At 29.2% G+C, this 17,545-nt stretch overlaps 1 protein-coding gene across 2 annotated transcripts in view; it reads right to left on the bottom strand.

The window, feature by feature from the left end:
- Nucleotides 1-17,545, bottom strand: part of LOC135962060 (uncharacterized) — a 586,654-nt gene that overhangs the window by 75,657 nt on the left and 493,452 nt on the right. Inside the window, exon 2 of one of the 2 annotated variants that reach the window (XM_065513795.1) lies at nt 294-416. In XM_065513795.1, the coding sequence (XP_065369867.1) occupies nt 294-410 (117 nt within the window). In that variant the 5' untranslated portion in view covers nt 411-416. The remainder of the gene's footprint in view (nt 1-293; nt 417-17,545) is intronic. The other variant, XM_065513794.1, reaches the window with a different exon arrangement.

Raw genomic sequence — 17,545 nt, 5'->3', positions numbered from 1 at the left:
GAATCCAATTTGTTGACTACATTGAACCAGCTACCAGACAGTCTCATTGTAATCAAAAACGGTCAAACCTCCCCCCGTAAGACATGCATGTGTTAAAATTACTAGCCACGTAGCTGGTTATGTAACTAGTTGTCACCCTAAATGATAGGTAAAATCACTAGTTCGGAACAGTCTCCTAGAACTGTTAGGGACATTTAGAAAATTCATTTCATGCAACATTACACATTCTCTTTGTGCCAACCACTGATGTAAACTGAGCTTCATTTTATTTATGTATTTTTTAATGGACTTACTTTGTATAATTTATCTTTTTGATACCAAACATCTTCTTCCTCTTCTTGTGGACTAAATGTCTGATCCAAATTCAGATCATCTCTAGAACGTGAGAGTATTTTTCTTCTGGAAACCATTGTGCTGCAAATACAAAAAAAAAAACAAGAGAAAAGAGATTAAAATTGAGTTTTAACACAAAAATAAGTCAAATAATTAAGAAAACAAGTCAATAAACTTTCAACAAATTACGAGTAATTGAAAAAATTAAACAGCACATGTTAAATATTTTAACAAAACAAACATAAATTGTCGGCTTATATTGTAAAAAAATGGATTTTATAAATTTCAATTAAAGTTCAAAATTTCTTTTTTTTTCACAAAAAATAAATACATTTATTTATAATTCTAAATATTAAAGCAATAATTAATATGCTGGCGGTATTTTTGAAAAAAATCTTTTTTTCTTTTTCAAAATATCCCAAGGCTGTTTAATAAAATACAGAGTTTTGTTAACCGGAAATGTAAGTGTGGAAATATTAAACACAATTTATTGTATGGAAAACCTGGATTTAACGAATAAAAATTAATTTAATTAATGAGTTTCACAACAAGTCGGTCATAATGTCTTATGATAATGATAACGAATGTCGGACTAACAAATAAATAAATGATTGTGTAAAAGTACAAACTTTATAAAGAAATCAATTGAAATCTTAAACCTTAAAAAAACCGACAAACATTTGTATGGTTGTATAATGTTTATAGGAAATTGTAAATGTTTTAATTTAATAAAGGAAGAGAAGAAAAACAAACTGAAATTCCCAGAGTTTGTTAAACCTTAGTTTTCTTTTTTTTTAGTTTTACTTTATGCAAATATTTTTTTCAAAATAAGATTTTTTTTAAATTTTTTTCTTAAAGTGTCTCTCTTTTGTTTGGCTGTTGAAAGAAACTATGTATTTATTTAACTTCTGTTTATTTGTTTTTTAAACTAAAGTGTTTCTTTTTTAAAGAATTTTAAGTTGTTTTAGCAATTTAATGTTTTCTTTTTTTTTGGTTTTATCAGTTATTGCTTTTAATTGTTAAGTAAATATGTTTTAAAGAACAAAGGATTTGTTTGCATACTATGAAATGCAGCAAATCAAGCACAGTGGTTTGGATGGAAAAAATAACGGTAAAAAGTAAAATTCCGTAGAAATTTTACTTTTCAATTGTTTATACATTTTTAACAACGTTTAAATTTAGCAAAAATTTTGCTCTTTTTCTGCCCTCTTTTGCTAAAAAGACTTACATAAAAAGTAATCACGGATGGATCTAGACATGTAAGGTATCATATAAAAGATATTTATTCGATTCGAAATTTTCAGGAGATGGTTTGTAAAGAAAAAAAATTCAAAAATTCAGGGTAAAACTCGGAAATTCAATTTTTTTGGGAGTCCAGTCAACTGTAATAAAAAAGCTCCCTAAAGTATGCAGTACAAATTTAGATATTTTATTTGCAAATAAATAAGAACAGGCTGGTGTGCGTGGGTTGGAGAAACTTGAAGAACTAACATTAGTAAATGCTACCGGGTGAAGCCGGGGCGATCAACTAGTAATAAATAGAAAATAAACAATAATACATTTTAAAAAAATCGTAGACAAATTTTAGAATTTTTTATTGAAATTTTTACTGGGATTTTCTTAATATTTCCTGCATTGTCCAATTGTTTTCAGGTTGTTTAGCTGTTAAGTGGTAATTTATTATAAATAAACTTATTTTTAGTAATTTCTTTGTAATAAACTGTAAAACTTTGTTTAACGTTTACTTTTAAAATTGTAAAATATTTTATATAAATAAATTGCAATAAAATTGCACTTTTGCAATCTGCCCCACAATTTAAAACAATTAATATTTGAAAAAATTCAAAGATAAGGCAAGTTATATTTAGAATGATTAGCCCCTAAACAGATGTTCATTGTACAAAAAACTAGACAAGATTATTTATATTTTGAAAACCAATTGAAAAATAAAATCTAAATTGTCTAAACATTTTTTTTAAATTTATTTTTGTTTAATTTTTTTTATTTATTATTATGGTAACACTGAAAAATACCTTTCATTATATATTTTACATGTCTAGATTCATTGGTCATTGCTTTACGTATAAGCCTTTTTATCACAAAAGGGCAGAAAAAGTGCAACATTTCTTGCTAAAAAGTAAAATAAGCAAGAAATTTAACTTTTAAAATATTTATCTAAAGTCTTGTACAGTTTTTTTTATTATTTTATTGTATTAAAATTGTAAAATTATTTATATAAATAAATGACTAACAGTAGGACAATAAAATTGCAATTTTGCCATCTGCCCCACTGTTTAAAACGATGACTATTTGAAAAATTAAAAGCTAAAAACAGTTTTTTCTTTTTATTTTGAATTGCTTAACTAAATGATGAGTAATGTCATCAAATTTATGAAAATATGTTAAATAAATAAAGAAAAAACGTACTTTTGTTTAACTTATAAGAATCTTGCAAAAGAATTCTGGAAAAAACAACAAAAAAATGCAATTAAAAAATTATAAAAAATGACTTAAAAAATTTGGAAACTTGTGTATAACTAGGTGACCTTAAATTATTAAGTTGTTCAAGTATTCTATCGATGAGCCTATTTTACAGGATATATCAAATAAATGGCTAAAAATAGTGCAATAAAATTGCACTTTTGCAATCTGCCCCAAAGTGTAAATGACTATATGAGAAATTAAAAGCAAAGGGGATTTTTTTTCTTTTTACTTTCTTAACCAAATGATGAGTAATTCCATAAAATTTATAAAAATATGTTAAATAAATAAAGAGAAATAAATGTACTTTTATTTAATTTATAAGAATCTTAAAAAAAATCCCAAAGAAAAACCGCAAAATGCAATTAAAAAATTAAAGATTACTTAAAATTTACACACCTAAGGAAACTTTTGAATTACTAGGACGGTTTAAGTTACTAAGTTATTTCAGTAGACTATCGATGAGGCGTTAATGTGGCATAGAAAATTAGGGAAATTTGTAACCAGACGAATTGAAGCCGAGAGACCTTGATAGACGATTTTGTATGTTTGAAATGCTGCTGTAATGCTATAAAAGAAAATCATTTTTGCGCCGAATCATTACTAGCAAATAAAAATGGATCCATTACGATAATCCGAAACGTAAGAGATCGTTTGGAAGCCCAACCAACCAGCCGAATCGACACCAAAGTCAAATATCCATGGTGGGATTAAGAGGGTCCTATCTATTATGTGCTGCTCAAATCTGGCCAGGCCATTACAGTGAATCTGTACCAAACACAACTGGTTAGTTTGAAGCGAGCATTGGCCAAAATATGCGGCCAGACATGAAACTGTAATATTCCAGCATGACAACGGTCGGCCACAAGTTGCAATACCTGTTAAAAACTATTTTGAAAGATGTGGTTGGGAAGTTTTCTAGATCTTGCCCCTTCCGACTACTGTTTGTTTCGATCGGTGCAGAACGCTCTATCTGGGATACGCTTGACTTGATAATAGAGTATGCAAAATTGACTTCATTCTTTCTTGGCCTCAAAAGATGAGCAGTTCTTTTGTCTCGGAATTCATATGCTGCCAGAAAGATGGGAAATGGTCATAGCTAACAATGGCCAATACTTTGAATAAATTTATGTTGTACAAACGTTTCAAAATAAAAGCAAAAAATTCGAATTCGAATTTTTCGAAATTTTTTCAGTTCGGTCAAGCCCGACCATATAATACCCTACACCAAGTAAATGAGTAAAAATATTTTTCTTTTAAAATATCAATAATTTATATTCGTGAGTGATTTTCGGAAGTGGGCCTTATATGGGAGCTATGACCAATTATGGACCGATCACCAAATTAGGTCATGTGATTTATGTCTATATGAAAGTTATTTATGTTGAATTTTGTGTATATACCAAAATTTTTAAGTGATTTAAGCACGTTAAAGTGATTTTCGGAAGCGGGTCTATATGGGAGCTATGACTAATTATGGACAGATCGTAACAAAATTTGGTGACATGAATTGTGAATATATAAAACTTATTTGGAGCGAAATTTGTGTAGATACATATATAAATTAAACATTTATGACCCATAAAGTCCAATTTCGAGAGGACATTTGTATGGGGGCTAGGTGAAATAATGGACCGATTTCAGCCAGTTTCAATAGGCTTCGTCCTTGGGCCGAAAAAATGATATGTACCAAATTTTATTGAAATATCTTCAAAATTGCGAATTGTACTCTGCGCACAAGGTTTACATGGACAGCCAGCCAACCAGCCAGACGGACGGACGGACTTCGTTTAATCGACTCAGAAAGTGATTCTAAGTCGATCGGTATACATTAAGGTGTTTTAGGATAATGTAATCGGGTTTTCGAGAGACAATTTATAGTTTTATATTGAACATATTCCTAATATTCTAGATTGATTTGTAAGTGGGAAGCTCTAGCCAATTGAGCTGAGTATATAAATAGTTTACCATTTAAATTACATCGAAGTTGTTATAGCAGAGATGTAAGGTAATGCATTTAGGAAGCTATTGCAGTTTGAATTGGAAAAAAATATACGTTTTTGGGAATTGTTACACCTAAGAGTCGCTACTACTATATAATAAAACAAAGAACTTAAACATTTTAATTAAATAAATACTTTTATATCATCTACTTAAATATTGTCTAATCATTAGATTGTTTTTGCATTTAAAATGGTCATTGTTCTCCTTTTTTTGCTACCAAAAATAAAAAGTCTTAATTTCACGGAAAAACATAATACAAATTTATGTTATGTTATTTAATTCAATTTAATCTTATTTGAAAATTTGTCAATCTTTTGATTTTTTATGCATTTTATTTGTTGTCTTCGTAATTTCAAACTAACTTGTTGTGCAAATAAGTAAGTATTTTTCGGCACAATTTTGTGGTAAGAAAGAGTATGAATACTTAATCGCCTCATAATTTTAAAATGATAAAAATCTTGAATGAAACCCAGAAAAAAAAGTAAGAAAAACGTGTGTGTGTGAGCCTGAAGACTGAAGCTGAAAACAATAATTCTTAACTCTTTGCTTTTGTTACTCTGTATGTTTGATTTTTTGTTTCTTTTTTCTGAATTTTGTCAAATCACCTGTTAATATAGACTAATGGTTAAAAACCGTAATGTCATACAATTTTGTCATACTTACACTAACTGAGCACATTCATATTAACAAACATATTACTGATATTGCCCACCTGACCAGAGCATTCAAGCAGGTTATCGCGTTTCTTTTACAAATATTCGAGAACGACTATCGCAAACGATTCCAAAAATGTCGCTCAGTTTGTGGCAGCTGACCAAAAACGATATCAATTACGAATCTGTAGCAATATTAATCGAGTTTTTTTATTATTACAAAGAGTTGTTATTTCAAAAATTCTCTATAATATCTCGGATTCAGCTTTCAAAAAATTATCGAGAATTATTCGCAATTCTGAAAAAAAAATTCCAAATATTCTCGATAATTTTACCAACATTTTTGTTCAAGTATTTAGCAGTTTTGAGAACTTTTGATTAGATGTCGTGGTCGGTTGGGTTAACAAATCGTTATTCTTGTATTTGAGTACATTTTTCTTCCACTCTTTTGTAAAATCGTAAAAGTAGTAGAAACGAAAAATCAGAAAAAATACTCAACTTTAAAGATACGTTAGTTGCATAATAAATACCTGTGCTACGTTTTTTGGCTTAAATACAGCTCGTACGTTCGTTCATACAAACATTTTTGTTTTGTCTTTGGGTTGTTGGCTTTTTTCTCTGTCTTATTTGTTATTTTTTTTTTTTCTTATTTTACGTTTGTTTTCTTTACAAATTTTTCGCTTGTTGTGTGTTGTTTGGTGAAATAACAAGTGATTGAGTTTTTAAAGACTGACAGACGGACGGACATTCAGTCATTCATTAAGAGTTACGGTGGTAAAATGAGTAACAGTGTTTCTTATTGTTTTTTCTTCTTGTTGAAATGTAAAGAGTAAATATTTATAGATATATTTACGAAAAAGCATATTAAATACATCCTAAGGTTTGTTACACTTTCATATTTTTTTTCCATTTGTCTGGCTCTTTATTGGCTTGTCTATTAGTTGAAACTAATTTTACAATAACCCAAGATAACTAACAAACTTATACGTTGCTTAGATGTATCTCAAAGGATTTCGATATTATTGCTTTAAAAAATCAGCGAAATCGGTCTTTAAATGGGCGAAATATAAGCGAAAATTAAAAATTATTTGTTTTGTTCATGTTAGTTGAAATCAACTTTCCGAAAACTTAAAATAACTCACAAACTTATTTGTTGCACAAATCCATCAAAAACGTTTTCGAGATTATGGGTTTAAAAAATCAGAGAAATCGATCTATAATTGGGCAAAAGATAAGCGAAACGATCAAATTGCTATTAAAAATTTAGTTTGTTGAAATCAACTTTTCAATTATCCAATTAAAATCACAAACTTATACATTGCTTAGCTGTAACACAAAGGATTTCGAGATTACTATGTACTTTCAAAAATCAGCGAAATCGGTCCATAAATGGGCAAAATGAAAAATTACTATTTTCATCAAAAATTTGTTCGTGTTAGTTGAAATAAACATTCCAAGAACTTAAGATAACTCACAAAACTTATATGTTGCACATATCTATCGAAAAGTCTTTCAAGATAATTTCTTTGAAAAGATAAGCGAAACGATAAAATTATTATTTGCACTAAACATTTGTTGTTTGTTCATGCTAGTTGAAATCAACTTTCCAATTACCCAATTTCACTCACAAACATATACGTTGCTTAGATGTATCACAAATGATTTCGTGATTTTTGCTTTGAAAAATCAGCGAAATCGGTCCATAAATGGGCGAAATGAAAAATTACTATTTTCACCAAAAATTTGTTCGTGTTGGTTGAAACCAACATTTAAAAAATTTAAGATAACTCACCAACTAATTTGTTTCATAGATCTATCGAAAAGGTTTTCGAGATTATTGCTTTTAAAAATCTGCGAAATCGGTTCATAAATGTACGAAATATAAGCGAGACGAAAGTAAATTTTGTTTTTTTTTCATTATAAACTTCTAAACAACTGCTCTGAACTAGTTCAATAGAAGAGGTGTGAAATTTATTAAGCGAAGGAGCTACATTGTGCCAAAATTGAACACCTCGAGCACGAAAAACATTTAAAAATATTTTTTACAAAGATTTTTACTGATTTCAAAGATTTTTCTAAATTCTGCTAAATTAATGCTGAATTATGTCTAAGAATTTATGCATTGACACAATGAAATGCATTTTATGATCCGCTACAACAATTTTTAGTTGTAAATTTTCAAAATTTATTCAAATAATTTTGACTTAAAGTAACTTAAAGTAACAAACGTAGGGTAATTCTCATTTACATGTCATGTCACTTTAAAGTTTAAACTTACCTGTAGTTTATATTTTAACGTTACTTGTATTTAGTCACATCAAATCAACAACTATAAAATACCACAAATACAGAAGGAAAAAATCAAGCAGAGTTAAAAAAAAACTACAGTGGAACTATTCTAGGAACATTTTTCTAAATTAAAATTTGGGTTTTGAGGGATAAATTTCGAGAAAACCCAGATTTTGCATAAACAAAATTGCTTAAATATTTTTCAAATATTGATATTGACTAAAAACAAATGATCAAAAACAATTCACCCAGTGCAGCCGCGGAAACAGGTCAACCATTTGGGGGGAAAATCAAAATTTGTTTTACATTTTGCTTTTTTTCACCTTTTTATACGAAAACTTTTCTGTATTGAGGGGGATATTTCTATTTCACACCCCTGGATCCGCGCCTGACCTGGTGATAATTATTTTGGTAGACTTTCAGAGCTTAGTCTAAAATGAATAAGAATTAACTTTCCAAACTTCCCAACAATAGCAATAGCACATTTCTCAACAGCTATCCACTTCTTTGATGGGTCTATAATAGGTCTCCTTAATCGGGAAAACTTTTGTCGTGAAATGTCTGGAATTTCATTATACAAATATTCGTTGTGATTTTTAGCCCATCGTATAATACAATTTCTTTGATACTAGGGATAACAAATCATTCAACTAAGAAGAATTATCGAATTGAAATAACCGAATATTTGTCATCCCAACTAAAAATTTTCGGCCAAGACTGTAAAATTCTGTCATTAAGACTGAATCATTCGGTTTTATAAACCTTAACAGTTTACTCTGTGTGACAAAAACAGGAAAATATTTATTTGAAACAAGAAACTTTACATTTCTAGTGGAAAGACATAATCATAATCAAAATCTAAATTTTGTTTTCTTAATCCCCTGTCTATACTTGACATACATATATTTATCATAACAATTAATGACGTTTATTGTCAAGACAAAGTTGTCTGAACGAAAGCACTAACAATTTTGTCATGACGAAGCAATAAAATGGAGGCTATACCTGATAACTTTTCATCTTGACAACAATTTTGAAGTTTTTCTTGACCAGAATTTATTAAGTATAGACATAGGGTAATTTTTGTTAAATTTAACTGTCGGGCCTTTAAATCTTTTTAAAGAAGTTATTGAATTTTGTACCAACAAAGCGTCATATGCGGGAAGTTTTGCTTTACTTCTTTAATTTGAAGAAAAGGGCCGCTGAAGCACACCTATTGCTCGGATGATTTGTTCGGTTCAGAAGTGATGATTTTGACAAGGTAGACAAATATTGGAAGCATTACTCCATGAAGATTGTTGCCAAACTCAAAAAGAGCTTGCAAAGTTATTGAGAGCTACTCAATCAGAAATTTCAAAACGTTTGCAACCAGCAGGAAAACTGGGTACCAACGAAGTGAAGCCGAGGGACCTTGAAAGACGATTTTGTATGTCTGAAATGCTGCTTGAACGCTAAAAAAGATAATCATTTTTGCACCGAATCATAACTTGCGATGAAAAATTTATCCATTACGATAACCCGAAGCGTAAGAGAGTCGACACCAAAACTCAATAACCATGGCGCTATGGTAATGATCTGTATTTGGAGCAAAAGTATTTAGAATGAAATGGTTGGAAAGTTTTGCCTCAACCGCTTTTTAGGACAGGCCCTATCCCAGATCGCTCTCTCTGGGATACGCTTCACTTCAGAACTGAGTATCCGAAATTGGCTTGATTCGTTCTTGGCCTCAAAATATGAGCAGTTTTTTTGGCTTGGAATCCATATGTTGCCAGAAAGATGGGAAAAGGTTTTTAAATAAAAAACTTCCAGCAATTGCAATTGAACATTTCGCAGCAGCTACATGCTACTTTGATGGGTCTATAGCAGGGATTTCAATTATTCGAGTTTTATTTCTGTCGATTAATATTTTATCATTTTCTTAATAGTCAAGTGCTAGATTATTTATTCTAAATTTTCTCGATTATTCGAATGAATAAAAAATATTATTCCAATAATTTTCAAAAAAATATATTCGTGTTAGGTTTAAAACTGTGAGAAAGTTTTCGGGGTTGTGGATTCGATAATGTTGTGATTTTGAGATCTAAATCCGAAATATAGTTTTGTTTATTAGATGTTTTTTTTAATTTTTAGTTTGAAAATAAAGTTATTCGAGTATTTGATTATTCGACAATTATTAATCGAATAACTTTTTTATTCTAAACTGAAACATTTTATTAATATGAATAAAAATATTTTTTTTCTTCGATTATTCGAATAATTTTTATTCGAATAATACTCCTAGTCTATAGTAATCGATGTTTTTCCTAACGAATGGTAGTACATAAAGTGCCATTAAGCACCTAACAAGACATATACATTAAATTTTCAAATAAAACATATTAGGACATTATGACAATATGACTGATAAGAGACCTTGTGAATTGACCAATTGTAACTACCATGAACTATTTACAGTGTCGTTATAGAGAAATTCAACTGTTTAGCAAAGAAAATATTCATATGAGCGCATAAATACAAGTGTTTAATGCAAGCGTATTTAACATAAAATATTTTTTCATTTTAAAATAAATAAAAATACCTAAAAGAGACAGACACATATGCAAATCTTACTGTATAGTTAGTTCTTCAACCTGTCAACCTAAAAGATCTTCATCATCACCATTAAATCTAGACAATAACCAACCACCAACATGGAAAAACTTAAAAGTGTCTCTGTGTAAATCTTCTAATCATAATTCAGAAAGTGTAGTATAAAGTATGAAATGATTTGATGTGATGTGTTATGATATGATTTAGTATTGTAAAAAAAGCAACAATGTTTAATTGTTATTTTAAAATACTACATACAACATTATTGTCATACTAGTAAAACTAGTAAAACATTTAAGAAATTTTCTTTGGCTGAGTTTGAAATAAAGGTGCGTCGTCAACTCAATAATGTTATCATTTCTTTTAAATGATGTAAAAATCAGTGACAATTTCTATCAAAATAAATTAAAAAAAATTTTAATACTTTTTCTGGAAATAGTGAGTGAGTTTGACAAACATTGATGGGAATGATGATCATGATGAAGCTTATAATGAAGTTCATTTGATATTTGTTAGACAATAGTTGAATATTAGAGTGTTGTGGCATGCATAAAAATTACAAAAGTTTAAAAGAAGTCATGTGAATTACAATGGATTTGTAGCTTAAAGATCCATAGTTAAATACTTTGGGTGGGTTTCTTTCTTTCTTTTTTTTTGGATATTTATTTAATCATTTTTGTACTATTTTGTCTATTTTGTTTAAAAAATGTTGGTGTGGGAATTATCTTGTCATTTTGAAATAGTTTTAAAACTAATTTGCATTTTGTGTGTTTTGGAAATAAGCCTAAATGTTATTTTAAACCAATTTTGTTTCTTATAATTTGTATATATTTTATTCATATCATATTTTCGGTGGTGATTTTATATAATCTACAATATAAACTTTGTTGATATAATGATAAATACATATTTTCAAAGAAAGTTTTATCAATTTTATTCACTTAAGTGCCCAACAATGTATGTGTTTAGTTATTTAAATTGCTCAAAATTGAGTTGATCATAATTTGAAAGTTGTTTGTTAATAAATTTTAATTATAAAAGAGTGACTATAAAATAATATCTTGTTTAATTAATTTTTAAAGGAAATCATGCTGGGCTAAAATTGATATAATTTAAGGGGGCCATGATTTTTTGAATGCAATTAAATGAAAGTAATATATTTGGCAGCAATATTTTATAGAGAAGAATGCTGTTACCTGACATTTCCCCCTGGATCTGCTCTTGATTTAAGAAGAATTATTTACACTTTGGTATTAAAAAAAGTAGATGTTATTGTATGAGGAATAACCCATAATTTAGGAAGAATATCGCCAATAAAATGAGAACATTTATTAGTGTGTGTAAAACATGTTTACTTTCATAATGCAAAAGCTACTTTAATAAGATTCGCTTATAATGTTTATCATGTTCCTACTTAGTTTGGTATTGAAAATTATTAAAATCGGTTCAAAAGAAAAAAAGTTGTGGACCAAAATATAAGGCAACCATGAAAAAAAGTGGAAGTTTTTTATACCCTTACTAAATTGTGAATAAAATCATTATTTGTAATTCGATTTTCATAAAATATGTCTCGTTTTATTCGCAATATATCTAGCTTTCTAGCCTAAGAATACAATCATATTTTTGATAGATTTCGATTTTTTATGATTTTTTTTCAAATCAAAAAAACATTTTTTTTTTGGTCAAATTTTTTGAATATTTTCAAAATTATTGAGTAAATTAAAACATATTGTTAGTAAAGGGTTAACTGGATACTCTGGCAAATCATCATCACCAAATTATCCAAATTTACTTTGAAAATTAGACATAGATTCGCGCAACCTATAAACGACTGTGTTATTGCAAAATTGTGTTCAGCGATGAGGCTTATTGTTGGCTTAACGGATTTGTTAATAAACAATGTTGCCGCATGTGGAGTGAGACCAGCCCATAACAGAACCTACAGACTCCATTACATCCAGAAAAATGCACCGTTTGGTGCAGTTGAAGCTGGTGACATCGTCGGACCTTATTTCTTCAAAAATTAACCCGGAGATCGCGTTACGATTAATGCAGATCGTTACCGTGATCAATGATTTTTTTTTTGAAAATATGGATGACATTGATCCAGGAAGCCCATCGATTTATTGAAATCAAAATTTGGCGACAACTAGATTTCTAGAAATGGACCTGTCAATTGGCCTCCAAAGGTCGTGCGATAACCCCAACGGTTATTTCCTGTGGGGCCACGTTAAGTAATTGGTTTATTCTGATAAATCAGCAACAATTGACGCCTTGGAGGCAAACATTTTTCGGTTATTCGTGACATACGGCAGTAATGCTTGAAAAAGTGGCCCAAAATTCGCAGTTCTGAATGCTTTTCGTCAATAATAGGTGGCCATATGACCGAAATCATTGATCTTTCGAATAAAAAAAAAGTTGCATTAAAATTTACCTTTTTTGTGCTAAGTTTTACAATTGCAAGTTCTATCGGGGTTAAAAAAACACCATTTATAAGTTGTAAGATATTTAAATTGGAATTATTTGATATATGCGATGAAACAACCTCCTTAATCCCAAGAACCAGAGTCAGTTCAAAAAAAAAAAAAGATTTTTTATACTCACAGAAAAATAATGTATTGGAAAGGTCTTTGAAATATGTTTAATTCGAGATATTTTTCAAAAATATTTTCAAAAGTTGAGGTAGTTGTACACAGAAAAAAACTATTTCTTAAACCGTTTCAATTCAAACATTTATCACATATTGAACTGGTTTCAATTATTTCATAATTGAATCATGTATTTGAATAGATAATTTTTGTATTTAAAGTTCATCCAATAACGAAAATTGTATATTCAAGTATCAAAATTATCAAACTCAAAATTCAATAGAAAATATCAGAAAATTTTGTTTTTGAGCACATGAATACTTGATTCAATTATGAAATAATTGAAACCAGTTCAATATGTGATAATTGTTTGAATTGAAATATAGTTTTTTCTGTGTAGGTTTTTTTTATCATATCTCCGCCATTTATGGATCGATTTTGCAAATTTTCTATACCAAAATTCTCGAAAGTATAACTGATATATTGATGGATGAAACAGATGGTCTTCCCTGTAGAAATTAAAACTACACTGGTGGTGATGGGTATAAAAATTAAACAAGTTTAGATTCGACGAAATTTAATTAAATACTAAAATCCGATATTTAGCTAAACAACAACTGAAACAAAAAAGTACTTAATAATAATGTACTTTACATACATACATATGTAAAGATATTTAAAAATCATAAAATTCTTTTTCTTCTTTTCTATAATTCTCCCAAGAATCAATTTCTTTTAAATGTGAAATTTTTGTCTAGCTTCTTAATAACAAGTAAGCAATTCCTTATTATTTTATATTATTTTCGTTATGGAATCTTTATTGAGGTATGCATGTGTTTAATTTATTTTTATTTTTAAAATTAATTTATTCCATTTCAATTTATGTTTTTAGTTTAGACATGTGTGTGTCATATTAAACGTAAATAAAGTGTTGATTGTTAAGAATTTTTTACACTTTATGAATGAAAAAAAACAGAATGTCTAATGTACTTGTCATTATGGCTATGAAAGAATATCTATCAAAATAATAATAATAATAAAAAAAATAGAAATTCTTTTACTATAAAAAAAGTGTCACTAACAAATACTCTTATATACATAGTTTGAAAAAGAAAATTTTTTTAAAAAAAAAAAACAAAATCAATCATAAACGTTTGCACTTTAAACAGGGGGGAAGTGATTATTATGACAAGCACATACAAACATAAAAAATAATAAAAAGAAAAATGTATGTATGGATGGTTATAATTCCCTCATTTTACAGCAAAATAAATAATAACAATTTTGTTTTTGTAAATATGTGGACAAACATACTTTCATATACATATATACATACTTATAAGTATGTATTTATTTACATTACTGCAGTTAATGGCATTTTTATATATAAATACTCAAGTCTATATAAAATGCACTTGAGCCAGTTTGAACGGCCTAAATTGGTGTCGTCTGTAAATACCTTTAGACTGTAAATATGATCTAAGACTCCTCAAAGTATTTATATGTTTGTTTTTTTTTGGAAATTATAATTTCATTGTGTGTGTAAAACTTTCTCAGGGCCAAAATACTAAACTGATATTAACAAAATTTACTTTAAATTGATAAACATTGTCCTAAGTAGTTTGGTATTGAAAATTAGCAAAATCGTTTTAGTAAAATAAAAGTTATGAAGTCAAATGTGAGACCACCTCGAAAACACTTTGAACACACAAATTATTTGCTACACTGCTACTATAGCTTAGCCTGGTTATTGTTATGTGTATTAGCAAACATGTTGTTGTAGTGATGATTACTGTGTATTTCTTACACTGTTTACAACAACAACACTAACAAGTATTGAATGGGTGATTGTTTGATCAATGTTGAAAGTACCCGTAAATGTATTCATATATTTGATTCTTTGGCAATTCGAATTCCTTTATGTGTGTGTAAAACATTCTCACGTCCAAAATAATGGAATGAAATTTAAAATATTCACTTTATGTTGATAAACATTGTCCTAAATAGTTTGTTCTTGAAAATTAGTAAAATCGTTGTAGTAGAAAAAAAGTTATGAAGTCAAATGTGAGACCACCTCGAAAAAAAAACGTTTAACATACAAATTATTTGCAACATTGTTCAGTTGTAAAGTCGTTTCATAGACAGTCCAATAACCGATTGCTTGTAAACCAAACCTTCCTCCGACAACTCTCCAAAATATTAAAATAACTACTTTCCAAAGTGCAGTATAAAATAAACTTTTAAAGAGACTACACTGTAGGTTACTTAGAGACAGTAATGAAACAATTGACTTCGCGCTAGGTTACTGTATGAGAATTATATCAACACAATTGGTATAACACCAGTTCGTATGAAATACTCACAAAAGAGGTCAGTACAAAATAAACGTTTACAGATCTAGAGATTACTTATAGACACTTATGTGGCGATTGGCTTCACGCTAGACTACCTGGGATGTATAATGAAACCAATTGACTACTCTCTGCACTACAAAGAGCACATACGTGTCAAATGACCCAAAATATATAAATTGGAGTTTGCCAACTTATAAAACATTAGTTAGTGACAATTACTGTCTCTAAGGGATACATTGACTACTTGCTTAACTACTGGGAATGTTGAAGGTAAACTGAACATTTTTTACATTTTGTTGAATTTCATGATTATGAAATTTTTCTTTAAAGCTGCTGCCTTTACAGGCTCTGGTGTCTTTAAAAAAGAAATGCAACTATGATAAATGAAAGCTTTTTTTTATTGTTGTTTTGTTTTTCTTTCCATACATGCCCGCACAAACTGTGTAAAATACAACATTACAAAAAAAAAAATAAAAAAAGTTTACAAATATTATTTATCTATTTTTTTCTAATTTTCTGTTGTATTTCATTTTTGCGGTCAATCACCTGTACGTGATTGTGATTGCAAACCAATGATAAACTATTAAATGTACAAATGCGATTGATTTTGTAAAACAAAACTATTTATATTTTATTTTATAAATTTCTGTAAATTTAATCTCCCGAGAAATATGAAGAAACAAATCTTAAATTAAATAACAAATTGTAAAACAAATGAATTTATGTTAATTAATAACACTATTAAAAAAAACCTTTAAAGAGACGTTAAACAGACAATTGTCTAAAGATTGTTGAAACTCAAATTTTAAAGGAATTAAAAAGTCGTGACTTAAGTTAACTTAAATATTGTATATAATAGACAAAACAACCAACCAACCTACACTTCTAACAAGACTTTTGTTAAAAAATCCCAACCCCCACATTTTGTTGAAAATTTTTTGTAAGGTTTATTTGTATTGTTTGGTGTATAATAAAATAAAACAACTATTTGACGCATATTGTTAACATTTAATTTTAACTAATTATTATACTAAAAGTTTTCATTATGAGTAAAGTTACGAATTTAGCGCTACGTTTGTAGGTCCTTAAAGGAATGTTGAAATCAACTTTTCGAAGTCTTTGAATAACTGTAATACATATTTATAATACGTCATTATATTGGATATATTTCTGAATATTTAATTATTTACAATCGAATTTTGTGCGGGAAGTTTTGTTTTTTTTCTTTAGTTTGAAAAAAAAGTGCAGCTAAAACACACGGATTGCTCACCAAAGCTTATGGTGAATGTGGTCGGATTCAACATGCGAGAAATGGTTTTTGCGGTTCCGAAGTGGTGATTTTGACACAGAAGACAAAGATCGCCCAGGCCAGCCAAAAAAAAGTTTGAAGACGAAGCATAAGAGATCGTATGTGAAGCCCGGCCAACCAGCCGAATCGACATCAAATCCAAATATCCATGGCGCTAAGGTAATGCTTTGGTATTTGGTGAAGAGCAAAAGGGTCCTATATATTATTAGTTGCTGAAATCTGATTCGTTTGAAGCTAGCATTTCAGACATGAAACAACACTCGGCTACATGTTGCAATACCTGTTAAAAACTATTTAGAATGAAGTGGTTGGTAAGTTTTGCCTCATCCGCTTTATAGTCCAGACCTTGCCCCGTCCAACTACTATTTATTTCAAACGATGTAATAAGCTCACTCTGTAATACGCTTCACTTCAGAACATAGTATCCGATATTGGATTGATTCGTGCTTGAGCTCAAAAGATGAACAGTTCTTTTGGCTCGGAATCCATATTTTGCTAGGAAGATGGGAAAAGGTCATAGCAAAAAAGGTCATAGAAATATCTCCCAATATAGGGGTTATATGGGAGGTCAATTATGGAGGGTCTCTAACTTGGGTTGCTCGCAAGTTATAGAGTTCACTCAAAGGCCTTGTAGCCCATTATGGTACCCTTAAGAAGTACTATTTCCTTATGCTATTTCCTAATACTATTCCCTTATGCTGAAAATTCATACATAAAGTGAGAATAGTTTCGCTCCCTAATTTCGTTGACTATGTGATTCCTGTGGTCCCCGTAGGAACCAGCCCGTGCTTCTAATAAATCTGATCTTATTTACTAGTGACACATCTCTGAGACAGTCCAGAACATGGAAAAGAGCTCTACCAAGATGTAGTAGTCTATGCTCTTGTAAAGCTGGGCATTCACATAGAAGGTGCTGTACCGATTCCTCCTCCTCTTCATCTAAAC

The sequence above is a fragment of the Calliphora vicina genome, chromosome 5, assembly GCF_958450345.1.
Source record: "Calliphora vicina chromosome 5, idCalVici1.1, whole genome shotgun sequence".
NCBI lineage: Eukaryota > Metazoa > Arthropoda > Insecta > Diptera > Calliphoridae > Calliphora > Calliphora vicina.
The sequence above is the reverse complement of the archived record's forward strand: the minus strand, read 5'-3'. Positions and strand labels throughout refer to the sequence as shown.